The sequence below is a fragment of the Aptenodytes forsteri genome, unplaced genomic scaffold (genome assembly GCF_000699145.1).
Source record: "Aptenodytes forsteri isolate BGI_AS27 unplaced genomic scaffold, ASM69914v1 Scaffold139, whole genome shotgun sequence".
Taxonomy (NCBI): Eukaryota; Metazoa; Chordata; class Aves; order Sphenisciformes; family Spheniscidae; genus Aptenodytes; species Aptenodytes forsteri.
Genome location: NW_008794414.1, coordinates 548,992 through 564,046, shown reverse-complemented (window position 1 = coordinate 564,046; position 15,055 = coordinate 548,992). Strand labels below are relative to the sequence as shown.

The 15,055-nt window shown below is 40.5% G+C and overlaps 1 protein-coding gene across 1 annotated transcript in view; it reads right to left on the bottom strand.

Moving 5' to 3' along the window:
- CA8 (carbonic anhydrase 8) overlaps positions 1-15,055 on the bottom strand; it is a 71,954-nt gene that overhangs the window by 21,168 nt on the left and 35,731 nt on the right. Inside the window, exons 4-6 of the mRNA XM_009289359.1 lie at positions 8,142-8,237; positions 5,590-5,652; positions 270-318 (exon numbers count right to left, since the gene is read on the bottom strand). Of these exons, the coding sequence (XP_009287634.1) occupies positions 270-318; positions 5,590-5,652; positions 8,142-8,237 (208 nt within the window). The remainder of the gene's footprint in view (positions 1-269; positions 319-5,589; positions 5,653-8,141; positions 8,238-15,055) is intronic.

Below are 15,055 nucleotides of genomic sequence, written 5' to 3'. Positions count from 1 at the left end.
TAAATCATCAAGAAAGCTAGCCACAGTGTTGCCAGCAGTGCATGGACTACAGTATCACATCCCACTCACATGATGATGGTGCGGATTTATCATAAGTTCCCAAGGGACTTCATCACTATCCCTGTTAGCACCACTAGGTGCAAAATGCCGTACCACCTTACGGGACACACTCTCAGGCTTGCAGTTAGGCTATGCTTTAGACCAAGATTGTCTCAGCCTCTGCAATTAGCTAGTAATCCACCCACACAAAAGTAAGCAAAGGCACCTACCTGGCAATAAAGAGTTGGGATTAAAACAGGGTATTGTTTTGGACTTTCCCTGAAAAAACGAATACAAATCAATCTCATCTCTAGTTTCTTATTAAAATGATGATGAATGGAGAGGTAAAACACACCGTGTGTTCTTATAACATTAAGCCTTGAATTCCTGTGCAAAGCAACCTCATTAATAGCCCCCATTTAATCATCACTGCATTTGTCCTTGCAGCTATACAAGCACCTTTTTTTATTCTATTTTATATTTTACTTCTAAGGTTATCTCAGCAATTTCTTAACTTTCTGCCTTTAGTACCTGGGCTCCTTCCAGGTCCTAGCCTTGAAATCTTCTATATGAAATTCAGGGGTTCCATACAAAATTAGTTTAAGAAACAAGGGCCAAAGTGAGCTTTTCCTTCACCGACGTGGATAACACTTAATAAAATAAAGCTGGTTCCACATATTTAATGCAAGAAAATTTTATGTATGCCAAAAGTACATTTGATGTTGACCCTCTGAAAGTCATTAGTATAACACACTCACAATGACAAGGCCTTTCATGACCTTCCTCCACTTGGCTGTCCTTTCAGTAATGAAACTACAGAGTTCCATACACTGTTGTTTTCTCTGACAAACCACAACACCTTCATAAACAATGAGTTTATAATATTAAACATCATGACTGAAGTTTACCATATATTATTTGACTAAAAGAGGATTTTCAATTCTCTAATAACAGCTTTTAATTTTTCTACACTTCAGCATCCACTGAAGTGAATGGCTTATCTCTCCAGACCAATACAGAACATCTCATTAATACATCTCAAAATCCTTTAAAATCAAAGGTAAGTATGATTATTTCTGTGTTACAGACAGAGACTATGAAGCAGAGAGATGGAAGTAACTTGCCCAAGGTCATTTAAGATAGCAACAACATTCTGGAGAGCACTCATATCTCCTCAGTCCTGCTAGGCTTATTATCTGTCCTTCAGGATCCCCACACATAATCCACCTGACAAGATGGCATTGTGTTTTTGCTGATTTCCCACTGCAAGTTAATATGGGTGCTCAGTTCATCTATTCTTTTCCTCTACAAATTAAAACCAGGTAAGTTTGGAGATGCTGTTGCTGCTGGTGTTCACTAAGCATGTTGCAGTGCTTGCGTTCACACTGACTTAATGAAAATCACTGAAAAGGTAGTACTTGCAATCAGTTACTGGTATAGAAGATCAAACCTTCTGGCCATCAGAAAAGGAAGTAACTATAAAGACTGTATATTACCTAAAAGTACTGTAAAATGCTGAGCTTCTGATGCAGGCCACCAAACCATGGCTTTCACACGTGCTTTTACTACAGACGCATCTGAAACCCTTCACTTGGCTTCAGTGTTTCATATATGCCCTTCGCTCTCTCACTCTCTCTCTGGTCAGTGAAGGAAGCATTTCTTCAGACAATGCCTTACCTTGTACTGGATGTCCTGGAGAATTTCAGTTACAGCCTTTAGGCCTACATGCTCTTTTCCTATCTGAAATACAGCAAGCAAAGATGAGTTTCAGTATTTTGCTATTTCTGAAACTGTGAGGCAAGACAGAGGTCAACCAGAACAGTAAGTTCTGTAGTTGTTTTCAGTTAAGCTACACAACCTTGTGTTAACCAAATACACTGATACATGGCAACTCCAAACAATTAAAACACAATAAAGTCACCAGTCAAAAGTAAACAAGGTGTAAATAACTTTAAATCAGAGACAGAAACTCACAGAACAAGAGAAAGAGTCACAGTTAAGTCTGGTAAGCTTTGACTAACCCTGTTTTGCAGCATATACTGCATGTGGAGTCAAAATCATGCACCATTACGGCATATAAATGCCAAGGATACAGTTTGTCCTTACCAGTTTTTGCCAGAAAAGTACACAGAAAGGAACAGAGTGAACAAACATGACAGACGCTTTTTGAATTTGCTCCCACAGTGTTCCAAATCTGACCCAAGGTATCTCTGAAGCTTGGAGGAGTTTTTTCCTGCCTGCAGAGCACAGAATGGCAGATTCCCTCCCTTATGGCATCTCTGGGATCCTGCTCCCGGCAGCCTGCAGCACTACTTTTAATCAGAGACAGAAACTCACAGAAGAGAAAGAGTCACGGTTAAGTCTGGTAAGTGACTAACCCAAAGGCTGGTTAATCATGGCATGGAGAGCTAGGGGGAAGGTTGTGACTAGCTTGACAAGGACAAGATGGGAGGTTGGAAACTGGAATAAACTTGCTTGTTTGATCTAACTTGTTACTGCCATTTCACTACTAGCTCAGAGGAGTATCAGTGGAATTAAATCTTGCTAATGAAGCCTGTGATTGTCAGTTTTGTTTTGTTGGTGTAATTTTCTTTCTCAGTTAGGGAATTACATAGCAAATCCATTGAAAGCAAGTTGCATTGTCAAACACTCAAAAGTTAAGAACTGCAAGAATTCAGCCCATCCTGTGCATGCATTGTGACACCATCTTGTTACATGATCACGTATGTCTTTTCTAGAGAACCTTTCATCATTTACTTGCAAAGATAGGTGATTTTCTTTTGAAAAGCATCTAATAACATTTGGATTTCTCAGTACAATATGTGGTCCTTGGTCTTCTTTTTCCCATGCTATTCAAATCCTGCTTGTTAGAAGGACCACATTTTCTCATTTTTCGTATTTTCGTATGCACTCATTTCTTCAGTGTCTGAGTGCTTCACAAACATGAATTAATTTATCCTTCCAACACCCCAGTGTGGTGAGGAAGGACAGATTACCCCCACACTTTAAAGCTGGGGAACTGAGGCACAGAGAAGTTAAGGTCAAATGCATCTATTCATTTGAGGTGTTCAATATGAGATGCTTAGAACCTGATTTCTTAGAGTAGTTAACTTTCTATAGCACTTAATGCAGTCAGAGCACTGCTCCCATTGACTTCAGTTGGAGGTGTAAGCACTCAGCACTTCTGCAAATCAGACCCCATGATCTCAAGTCGGGCACCTAGAAAATGAGGAACACACAGTTAGAGATGACTTGTGAAAATTTTGGTTTATGTGACTTGATCAGCATCAAAGAGGAACTGTGAGGCAGGGGTCCTGTAAAAAATAACTTATGGTCACGCAATTAAAAGATGTTTTATAACACATATGCATGAAGGGGCACAGGCAGCCTTAATTCCTGTAATTCCTAATTGCTGAGCACTTGACTTTGCAACCTAAACAATATTCTCTTAATATAATTAATATAGGTTAATGTAGACCTGGATTACTTTGGAAAATTGAAGATCTTGCCACTATGACATGGAATTTAGCTCAGAAGGATTCCTTGCAGAAACATTCATCTTGTAGAGATGCATTTTTTAAAAAGTGACCTTTTTTACAAGACAAGGTAGAGGAAGTGGTTGTTTGTTACTGTTACTCTTTAACTTTTAGCTATATGTATTTGAATTTGCCTCCCATTGTCACTACCCCTTGTATGCTATACAACTGTCATCGCATTATGGCATTGTCCTTTGATGCTGCCAAAAAGCTACCTTGGTAAGTGGGTAACCTTGCTTCCTATTTTATGCTGAAGTAGAGAAAGGAGTACACACAGCTCCCCCTCAAGGTGGGATGATAAATCATCAAGAAAGCTAGCCACAGTGTTGCCAGCAGTGCATGGACTACAGTATCACATCCCACTCACATGATGATGGTGCGGATTTATCATAAGTTCCCAAGGGACTTCATCACTATCCCTGTTAGCACCACTAGGTGCAAAATGCCGTACCACCTTACGGGACACACTCTCAGGCTTGCAGTTAGGCTATGCTTTAGACCAAGATTGTCTCAGCCTCTGCAATTAGCTAGTAATCCACCCACACAAAAGTAAGCAAAGGCACCTACCTGGCAATAAAGAGTTGGGATTAAAACAGGGTATTGTTTTGGACTTTCCCTGAAAAAACGAATACAAATCAATCTCATCTCTAGTTTCTTATTAAAATGATGATGAATGGAGAGGTAAAACACACCGTGTGTTCTTATAACATTAAGCCTTGAATTCCTGTGCAAAGCAACCTCATTAATAGCCCCCATTTAATCATCACTGCATTTGTCCTTGCAGCTATACAAGCACCTTTTTTTATTCTATTTTATATTTTACTTCTAAGGTTATCTCAGCAATTTCTTAACTTTCTGCCTTTAGTACCTGGGCTCCTTCCAGGTCCTAGCCTTGAAATCTTCTATATGAAATTCAGGGGTTCCATACAAAATTAGTTTAAGAAACAAGGGCCAAAGTGAGCTTTTCCTTCACCGACGTGGATAACACTTAATAAAATAAAGCTGGTTCCACATATTTAATGCAAGAAAATTTTATGTATGCCAAAAGTACATTTGATGTTGACCCTCTGAAAGTCATTAGTATAACACACTCACAATGACAAGGCCTTTCATGACCTTCCTCCACTTGGCTGTCCTTTCAGTAATGAAACTACAGAGTTCCATACACTGTTGTTTTCTCTGACAAACCACAACACCTTCATAAACAATGAGTTTATAATATTAAACATCATGACTGAAGTTTACCATATATTATTTGACTAAAAGAGGATTTTCAATTCTCTAATAACAGCTTTTAATTTTTCTACACTTCAGCATCCACTGAAGTGAATGGCTTATCTCTCCAGACCAATACAGAACATCTCATTAATACATCTCAAAATCCTTTAAAATCAAAGGTAAGTATGATTATTTCTGTGTTACAGACAGAGACTATGAAGCAGAGAGATGGAAGTAACTTGCCCAAGGTCATTTAAGATAGCAACAACATTCTGGAGAGCACTCATATCTCCTCAGTCCTGCTAGGCTTATTATCTGTCCTTCAGGATCCCCACACATAATCCACCTGACAAGATGGCATTGTGTTTTTGCTGATTTCCCACTGCAAGTTAATATGGGTGCTCAGTTCATCTATTCTTTTCCTCTACAAATTAAAACCAGGTAAGTTTGGAGATGCTGTTGCTGCTGGTGTTCACTAAGCATGTTGCAGTGCTTGCGTTCACACTGACTTAATGAAAATCACTGAAAAGGTAGTACTTGCAATCAGTTACTGGTATAGAAGATCAAACCTTCTGGCCATCAGAAAAGGAAGTAACTATAAAGACTGTATATTACCTAAAAGTACTGTAAAATGCTGAGCTTCTGATGCAGGCCACCAAACCATGGCTTTCACACGTGCTTTTACTACAGACGCATCTGAAACCCTTCACTTGGCTTCAGTGTTTCATATATGCCCTTCGCTCTCTCACTCTCTCTCTGGTCAGTGAAGGAAGCATTTCTTCAGACAATGCCTTACCTTGTACTGGATGTCCTGGAGAATTTCAGTTACAGCCTTTAGGCCTACATGCTCTTTTCCTATCTGAAATACAGCAAGCAAAGATGAGTTTCAGTATTTTGCTATTTCTGAAACTGTGAGGCAAGACAGAGGTCAACCAGAACAGTAAGTTCTGTAGTTGTTTTCAGTTAAGCTACACAACCTTGTGTTAACCAAATACACTGATACATGGCAACTCCAAACAATTAAAACACAATAAAGTCACCAGTCAAAAGTAAACAAGGTGTAAATAACTTTAAATCAGAGACAGAAACTCACAGAACAAGAGAAAGAGTCACAGTTAAGTCTGGTAAGCTTTGACTAACCCTGTTTTGCAGCATATACTGCATGTGGAGTCAAAATCATGCACCATTACGGCATATAAATGCCAAGGATACAGTTTGTCCTTACCAGTTTTTGCCAGAAAAGTACACAGAAAGGAACAGAGTGAACAAACATGACAGACGCTTTTTGAATTTGCTCCCACAGTGTTCCAAATCTGACCCAAGGTATCTCTGAAGCTTGGAGGAGTTTTTTCCTGCCTGGCACGCACAGAATGGCAGATTCCCTCCCTTATGGCATCTCTGGGATCCTGCTCCAGCCTGCAGCACTACTTTTATGGAATATCTTTAAGGCACGGAAGATGGGGCTTTCATAAAAACCCGTTCATGGAATATCTTTAAGGCACGGAAGATGGGGCTTTCATAAGAAACCCGTTCTTGAAATAAGATATTCTTATTTTGTATGAACATTGTTCACCCTGTACACTGATTTCAGCTGCTTCTGATCTAAATCACCCATCCTAGGACCCTAGCTTTTACCTTCAGAACAACACTGGCAAAATAGTTAGACTCAGAACGGCCTTCCACTTGATTTCTTTGCCAACGTGTGCACATATGAGGTGAGGAATGAAGCAGGCATGAGTGAGAACGGGACAGCTGGACCCTGAAAAATTTGTTCGCTTTTTGTTTCTCTTGGAATAGAATGCCACAGTAGTCACTGGAAGGAAACAATTGAATGTAAACAATAGATAGGTTGTCATTTCTAGGAATTTAAGAGGATTTTCTTTTGTTTCAGAATGGGTTTTCCATTTAAAACCTTCAAAGTGGGTAAAAGATATTGAAATGTCTTCAAAGATGCTGTTTCTAAATTAATAATCACCAAGGGCTGTCACTTAAATCAGTGAAAATATTTTCATTGACCTTAAAATGATGTGTTTGAGAACCGTGGTGCAAAACTATTACATTTCCATGCCTTTAACAGGAGAAATGGTCACTGAATTTCCTGTCCCCATTCCTTTAATAAACAGCATAAATACTATTTTTCCTTGGTCAATTGTAATTATATGATGCCTTTCTTGGCTAATGAAAAAGCCGTTTGGAATGCTTAAGAACTCTGATGAAGGTGAGAGACTAGAAATGGAAAATGTAACATTGAAGTTTCAGATTTATTTAAGAACTTATATATAATTTTCTAACTAACTTGAAGGTTACCTCTGCTGGAATTAGAAGGTGACTTACATAAGCAATTATCACACAGCCCTCTAGGATACAAAACTGAAGACATTCTAACTTCCATTTTTAGCAGTTCTATCTGATTGTTGGAGCTGTAACCAATGTACCTTTAAATTCAAACAGAGGTAAAGCTTAAAGGCATTCATAAACTTGTTACGGAATACGACAAATTAATAATATCACTGTGAAAGAAAATCCATTTGATCTAAGCACGAACTCTAAACCTCTTCCTCCAAACCCATTTAAATAAAACAGTTTGCCATTTCTTATGAGGAGGATGAGAATCTGGTGCTTGAGGACTAAAACTGAAAATCTTCTTTATAGAGTGCAGCCCTTGAAAAACCTTCAACAGCAATTAGATTATGGGGCAAATTTCCCAGCTTGCATTACACCTTCTCCCCAGCAAGCTTTCAGCCTCCTCATTGCAGCTTTTCTGAGGGTCTGTGGCAAGACTCTATACACTCTCAGACTGGAGCCTCTGAAGAATTAATATGACTCCACCTCATATTTGTCCTGTGTGAAGAAACACACTTGTCACTGTGTTCAGAAAACACAATCCTACTACCAGTTTTTGGCTGTGCCAATGGGTTAGTAGGGTTTTTTTCCCTCTTTCCTCCTCTGTATATTTCCTCAATCCCCGAACAGCAGGCCTGGTCAGGAATGGAGAAAAACACCTTACAGAGGTAGTGAAGCACCTGTACCTCCTGACAGCCCTCATTCTGCCCTCAGAGGAATGGAGAGTGGATGTCTGCTTATAGTCAGTCACAGAGAGAGATGGCCGACTATGTATTATCCCTTCTTTAACTAAGATACTTTCAATATCCTCTTTAAACAAGAATTACTTATTTAGCACATACCTACACAGAAGACATGACTGAGAAGTATCTTTTGAATACAATACCAGCAGTCATACATTGTTCTATTTTATGAAATCATTAAAAATGAAACAAAATGGAAAGGAACTTCTTTTCCTCAGACAAATGATAGTGCATGATAACAAGTGCAACACAGGAAACTTACCTGCACAAACAAAGCAATAATAGCTATGCCGTGCTTCTTCCCTACTGCCTCATCAATGCTGCTGTACAGTGTGGAGTTCCAGTGCATTAGATGAAGCTAAAACAAAGCAGTGCAAATAGACCAATAGAGAAATATGTTTTGTAATAAAAAAACACCAGCAGTTAACGTCAATTAACAAAGTCTCAACATGTGTGTGTGCATGCGTGAATATACGTATGTGCATGCCTATGGCTGTGCACGTATATCTATATAAGTGGATTGCTATTATAAACATCAGGAATCCCAAGAAAAAAAAGGTCGGCTGCAGAGAAAGTGATGTATAGCCAGTTACCAAATATCTACAACAAAGGTGGGAATAACTACGTTAATGATGCTAATGATGATTTACCAACTCCCTCACTTTGAATACTGAAATGACGTCACCTAATGAAACCCACCAGTCTTGCCTCTCAGCCAGCCAGCTCTCTTCCAAGGCAGGAGTATGATTATGGACATAAGCTGTCCAAACACACGTTTGATTATCTTAATGTCACTTGTCTCACATATCACCTCCCAGGATGAGTCACTCAAATGTCAGTAGTAAGAGTAGGAGAAGTGATTTCAGGAAAGGTTAAACATAGAGAAAGTCAAGCAGAGAAAAATGGCTGGAGGACCACCTTAGGCACAGCAGTGAAAGGAATGCTAAAGAGTAAAACACGAGCCCTCAACTGCCTTCTTCTGCAAGGTAACAGGGCCTGTAGGAGTTAATGCATGAATACATGTCAGGCAGCAGGCACCGGGTGGTAAACACGAAGTCTGTTCTGGTGCGGTGTCACAGCATGACTTGGGAAGTGGTGTTTGAGAAAAGTGCTGGAAGACAGACTAGCAGGCGGTTGGAAAGGGAGGAAGGAAGGGAGGGGAGGGAGGGGAAGGAGGAGGGTGGGAAGGGAGATGGGGGGAAGAGGGGAAAGAGAAAAGTGCTGGAAAACAGACTGACAGCAGGAAAGAGAAAGAGAGAAGGGGGGAGAGGGAAGGAAGGGCAGAAGAAAGGAAGGGTGGAAAGAAGGGCAGAAAGGTGGGGGGAGGAAGGAAGGAAGGAAGGGTGGAAGGAAGGGTGGAAGGAAGGAAGGAAGGAAGGAAGGAAGGAAGGAAGGAAGGAAGGAAGGGACAGCACTCTCTACTGAGAGGCAATATGCATTTCAAACATGAGTTTTTCCAGCACTAATGCTAAAATGTAATCTCTGTGGCTGGGTCTGATAACATTGCAGAGCTTCAACATCCTAAGCACAGCTGCTTTGAAGTCTATCTGCCAACAACTTTTGCACATTCCACATAGATAAAACAGCTAAAAAAATACAAACTCTTAGATTTAATTCCCGTTGTAAAATTGTGATGAATGTTTTGCTCAGTCATGTGCCTAAGCAGTTAAAATGTCAACCTGTTATCTAGCATTGTTTCTCCCTTCAGCAAAATTATTTTTTAAAACAGATAGTGTGTCTTCCTATTTCGTGTTTCATTTCTGCCCAGTAACGGCCTCTGTGAAATGCTTATTTCCCCTTACACAGCAGTTCACTCTGGCATCTCAGCATTTCAGAAGACCAGTTCCTCAAGCGATCACTCTCCCCTTATTTAATCTCTGATGAGAATTTTTGGCACCCCTCTTGATGATTGTCGTTTCAAAAGTCAATATAAAATTTTAAATTAACATATTGTAAATCGAATTAAATTCCAAATTATCATACAAATAATTCTATTCATGCTGATCAAAGGCATCTGCTGCGGTAAAACCATGAAACCTTTTTCTTAAAAAATATAATAATTAATTTGCACATGAGAACACTAATACAAATGTACTTGCCCACGGCTACAAAACTTCTAGACATATAAATGCTACCTGTTAGAACTAAGTTATCTCACTATCGCCGATGGATTTACTTGGTGCCATGTATTTTATCATCTATAAAAAGCTTTGTTACACATTTGATTTGCCTTTGGCTTTTAAAGTAACAAAACCACAGGATCAAATAATGAGATTTCAGTCTCCAGCACTCACTTCAGCAGACACAGAACTACCACCACCCAAGAAGATAAAGTCAAAGCATTGCATTTTCCAAGATGAGCCTGGAGTTTGCATCAGCTATCCACCAGAGGGGGCTCACGGAGTCCCACGATCCTCGCCAAAATCCTCACGTTAAGAAGGAAACATGAAAGAAAAAGGTTGGGGTGACTGCAGTGATGGCAATGTCCTTGGTGCGGCGAGAACAACGCTGTGTGGCACCACCACTCAGTTGGTTGGAAATGTCAAAGCAAGCTTGTCCTTTAATGGCTGGAACAATAGCACTGAGAGTGATTGCCAAATGTAAAGAGACCATGACTTTGACTGTGTCAACAGGCGGGTCTTGGCTACAGCTGCTGTGGCATTCAGCAGCGTGTTACGCTCCTTTGGAGGTGAAGTCTAATCTGACATTTGTCTGCATTCTGACAACAGTGTTTTTTTTCTGAAGATTTGAAAGGAAAATGCTGAGCCTCAGCAAGAGGAAAATGAGCAAGCACTTCAGACTGTACCAGCAATGACCCCAGTTTATCCAGAAACAGATTGTTGTCCTGTCTTAGGCAGCAGGCTCATCAGGGCAGAGACTTTCATATGATAAGGCTATATATCAGCTAGAAAAATGACACCAAAACCTCTGTGTAATACTAAAAAACATTAAGAGGTCTAGCGTTAGTCTGTGCAGCAGCATAAGCAGCCTGACAGGAAGACGTGCTGCAAAATACACTTAGCTGCTGCATGAAAGGGGGACCACAGTGTGAAATGCCCTGCAGCTGGAACTGCTTTACAAGGAACATACCTACTGGCCAGCACCTCTTCCCACATCTTCAGGGGACGTGGGAAGAGTAAGTTAAGTATTAGCTACGCATTTTAAGAGTATCTTTAGGTCTCTGCATCGCCTCCAGGCCTCCTTCCTTTCTACCAGCTCAAGAGAGGTCAGGATGGTCTACTAAAAAAAAAACAGAACACAAAGACAAAAAAGGGATGTATTTAAGGCTAATGTAGACATCCCTAGACTAGGTTCAGGTTTAGTAATCAACATTACTAAAGGTACTGAAATAAGCACTCAGCACTTTCTGGTCCAAAGGTTTCTGTAACTTTGAGGTTCTGCTCAAGGATGCTTAAAATACACAGTAGGCTCCTTGGAACAAGAATCATCATTTTGTACTGGGTTGCTAAAGCCCAAGGTAGAACGGACTTCTGGTCTGTGTTCAAGATGCTACTGTGTTACTCCCTCAGAGGTGGTGATAATTACAGTGGATTAGTAATCTATTTTTCACACAGCAGGTTGTAAACTTGCTGTCATAAACACTGTGGTGCCAAATAGTATCAGCAGGTTCATAAATGGATTAGACAAATTATGGACAAGTCCAAAAACAGACACTAAAGAGAACAGGTAGAGATGCTGCCTCTAGCACTCCTAGTCCTATGACGGTAGGTGACTGGGGAGTACAACAAAAAGTGGTCAGGCTAATGTGCTCTCCCTTTACAGCATCCCTTACTGACACCGCTAGAGACAGAGTACTGGATGGACCACTGGCCTGATCCAGCAGCGTGTTTATTATGTTCCCATGTTCTGAATCAAGGTGATATTCGGAATAGCTATTCACAGAAAAGGTTCTGTCAGTAGGGATTTACAAATTGAAATTAGACAAGCAACCTAATGGAAAATAATAAATAATACCGTGATATTTCCTAGCAACAGGCCAGCAGGCCTCACATCTTTTGCTCTAACTCTGATAAGCCCATGCATGCACACTTAAATAAATAAACGGATGTCAACATGCACTTAAATAAATGGAAGTCAAATCAAATGAATTCTTCTACAGAGCAGGAAAAATGTAACTCAGATGAGAGCTGAGTAACTAAACAAAAAAGTGATTCAGAAAGGGAAGTATTAGCAAGGAAGTAGTAAGGCCTGAGTGTTCGTAGCAAGGTGTCGCTTTCAAGTTGTGGTTTATCCTGTGTGTTCATGTGGTTCTCTGGAGCTGTTTTGTTTTTTGTTTGCTCTTTTTTTATTTGTAATATGACATCAGATGAAAACATCAGATAACAGTTAAAAAAAAAGATGGCAAAAAGTCTACAAACATTACAAAATTTGAACTCTAGAGAGTACAGTCCACAAACAGCATGGCCTGTAACTCTTGCTAATATTTATGGGAATCAGATGTGCACAGAGGAAAGACCTTCAGTTTTACGTTGATTTAAGACAGCTATATAAAAAGTGCTTATTCACAAGGGGTGCCAGTCTCCAATATGAACACAACCATGTGGGTTTTTTTACATATTCAGCTGTAGTGTATTGGCAGCTTACCATTGTGTCGTTTTCATTCGGAGTACAAACAAGCTGCACATGTCAGTATGGCAGGAGAGGCTCTGCTCAACTTGTTAGTTAATGTTTTGATACTCGGTAGTTATGATGTTTCTATACAACCAAAATGAGTCAGCTATGCTGTTACTGATTATTGGTGGCTGGCTCGGCGTGCCAGACAGTATATTTTTACAAAATAATCAGAAAGCTGTGAGAAACTCCTTAGCACTCAAAAAATACATTTTTCTCTTGGGTAAAAAAACATAATTTGGAGCCTCTTAACATTCCAGCTGTAAATCAAAGAATTGTAGCAGTGGCTTCCTTAAAATCAGATGAACTGAAAAATCATAAAGGCAAATTATAATAAAGTGCTGATAAAGTTGATTTGTTCTGTGAACAGCTGGAAAGACACTCCTTCACAGGGAAGATTAAGTAATTATTCCAGGTAGCAGAGCGAACCTCGCAGAAGTATTATTCTGTATGGAACAAATTCTGAGAATCTTCTCAATGTTCATCCAGTCTCCACTCAACCAAAAGACTATTGATCCCAGTCCTGATGTCCTTGCTTAGGAAAAGCTGACACTGACATTAACAAGGGGCCTGTCTCAAATCAAGACTTTTTCAAAACTGAGTAAGGACCTGAGAATCTGGCTTTAAAATCAATAAACAAATGAAAATCCTACACTTAAATCCGTTCCTTTCTCTACCACAGAAATATCCTTTATGTCAACACAAAAAGAAAAAGCCTGGGATGGAAGATTTTTACACAGAATCAGAGTCCCTGGGATGACAGATTCTGGCAAGAATCAGAGTCACTCTATATGACCAAGCACATTTATCAGCTCTGGAAGCCAGTTTCTCTCAACTAAAAACAGTTACAAAACCACGTACATTTTTCCTCTGTCTGGGACACATAAAAACATATAATTACGGGATATTTTAGGTTGGAAGTCACCTCAGAAGTTCAACCGCCTCCTTCCCCATTCACAGCAGCACCAACTTCAAAGTTAGCTACTAATTCAAAGTCAAATCAGGTTTCTCACGGCCTTGTCCGACTAGGTTTTGCATATCTCCAATGATGGAGATCCCACAACCTCTCTGGGTAACCTGTTCTGTGTTTGACCTCCCCTGTAGCAAAGATTTTTTTCTCCTTGTATCTAATCAGAATCTGTCTTGTTGCAACTTGTGTCCCTTGCCTCTTGCCCTTTCACACTCCCCAGAAGAGTCTCTGCCCAAGCACGAATTGCCCAGGACCATCAGAATGACACCTCTTGATTGACTCCTGAATGATGTCTCTTTCTCAGACCCTTTCAGTCATTCACCTGTGTGAATGACCAAGTTTCACCTAAGTTTACTTTCACCTAAGTTTATCCGACTTTCGCAATGTCAGGAAAGTCGCTACTAGCTCTGTAGCTCTACTGCGACATGCTGGTGTGCATCTGTCACCCAAGTGGCAGACCAAACATGAGACAGGCTCATGCTTTATGGGAAAACACACTCTGAAATAAATCACGGCTCATCTTTTGTTATGACATATCTGATTAATGGTAAGGAAAGAAGAAGGACTCTGTCCTCAAATGTTTCTGCACTCTTATACGAACTTAACGTTACAAATTTGCTATAAACCTGCACTATCTGGAATAACTTGCTCCCATGAAAAGGAGTCCATATATTGTAACTGCTTTCTTTATAAATACTTATTGCTAAACTACCAGAACCCTCATTTGTAATAGGATCCCTATAAAACACTGTTCAATGTGTAGTGTTTCCACTGGCTAAGCCAGGCAGTCTGGAAGAAAGCACCAAGCCCACACCTCATTGGAGTCAAGGGGAAATGTGCCAAGAGCAAAACTCCTCCTGACCTCCATGGCACCAGAACCAGACTCTACAGGGGACTTATGCCTGATAAAACCACCAGCAGCTGAGGCAGCAGGAGGCAACATGAAACACCTGCCCAGCCTGGATGTAGGTCCTGCCTCAATCTAATTGGCAACCATAGCCCATTTTGCAAGAGGCTGCAACATGGGGGATCCTCCTGTTGAACAGGCTCCTGTTTGTGCTCTACACACAGTAGCAGGCTGTCATTTTAAAATAATTCCTCTTCAGATCTGCGTGTTAAACTATTAGAACATCAGACTGTGACGCTATCGTCACTATGCTTGCTTGAATCCGTGCTGCTGTTGCAATTGCCCATTTGTCCTGGTTTTGGCAGGGATAGAGTTAATTTCCTTCCTAGTAGCTGGTACAGTGCTGTGTTTTGGATTTAGGGTGAGAACAATGTTGATAACACACCGATGTTTTAGTTGTTGCTAGGTAATGCTTACGCTAGTCAAGGACTTTTCAGCTTCCCATGCTCTACCGACTGAGAAGGCTGGAGGTGCACAAGAAGCTGGGAGGGGGCACAGCCAGGACAGCTGACCCAAACTGGCCAAAGGGATATTCCATACCATGTGACATCATGCTCAGCATATAAAGCTGGGGGAAGAAGAAGGAAGGGGGGGACGTTCAGCGTGATGGCGTTTGTCTTCCCAAGTAACCGTTAGGCGTGATGGAGCCCTGCTTTCCTGGGGATGG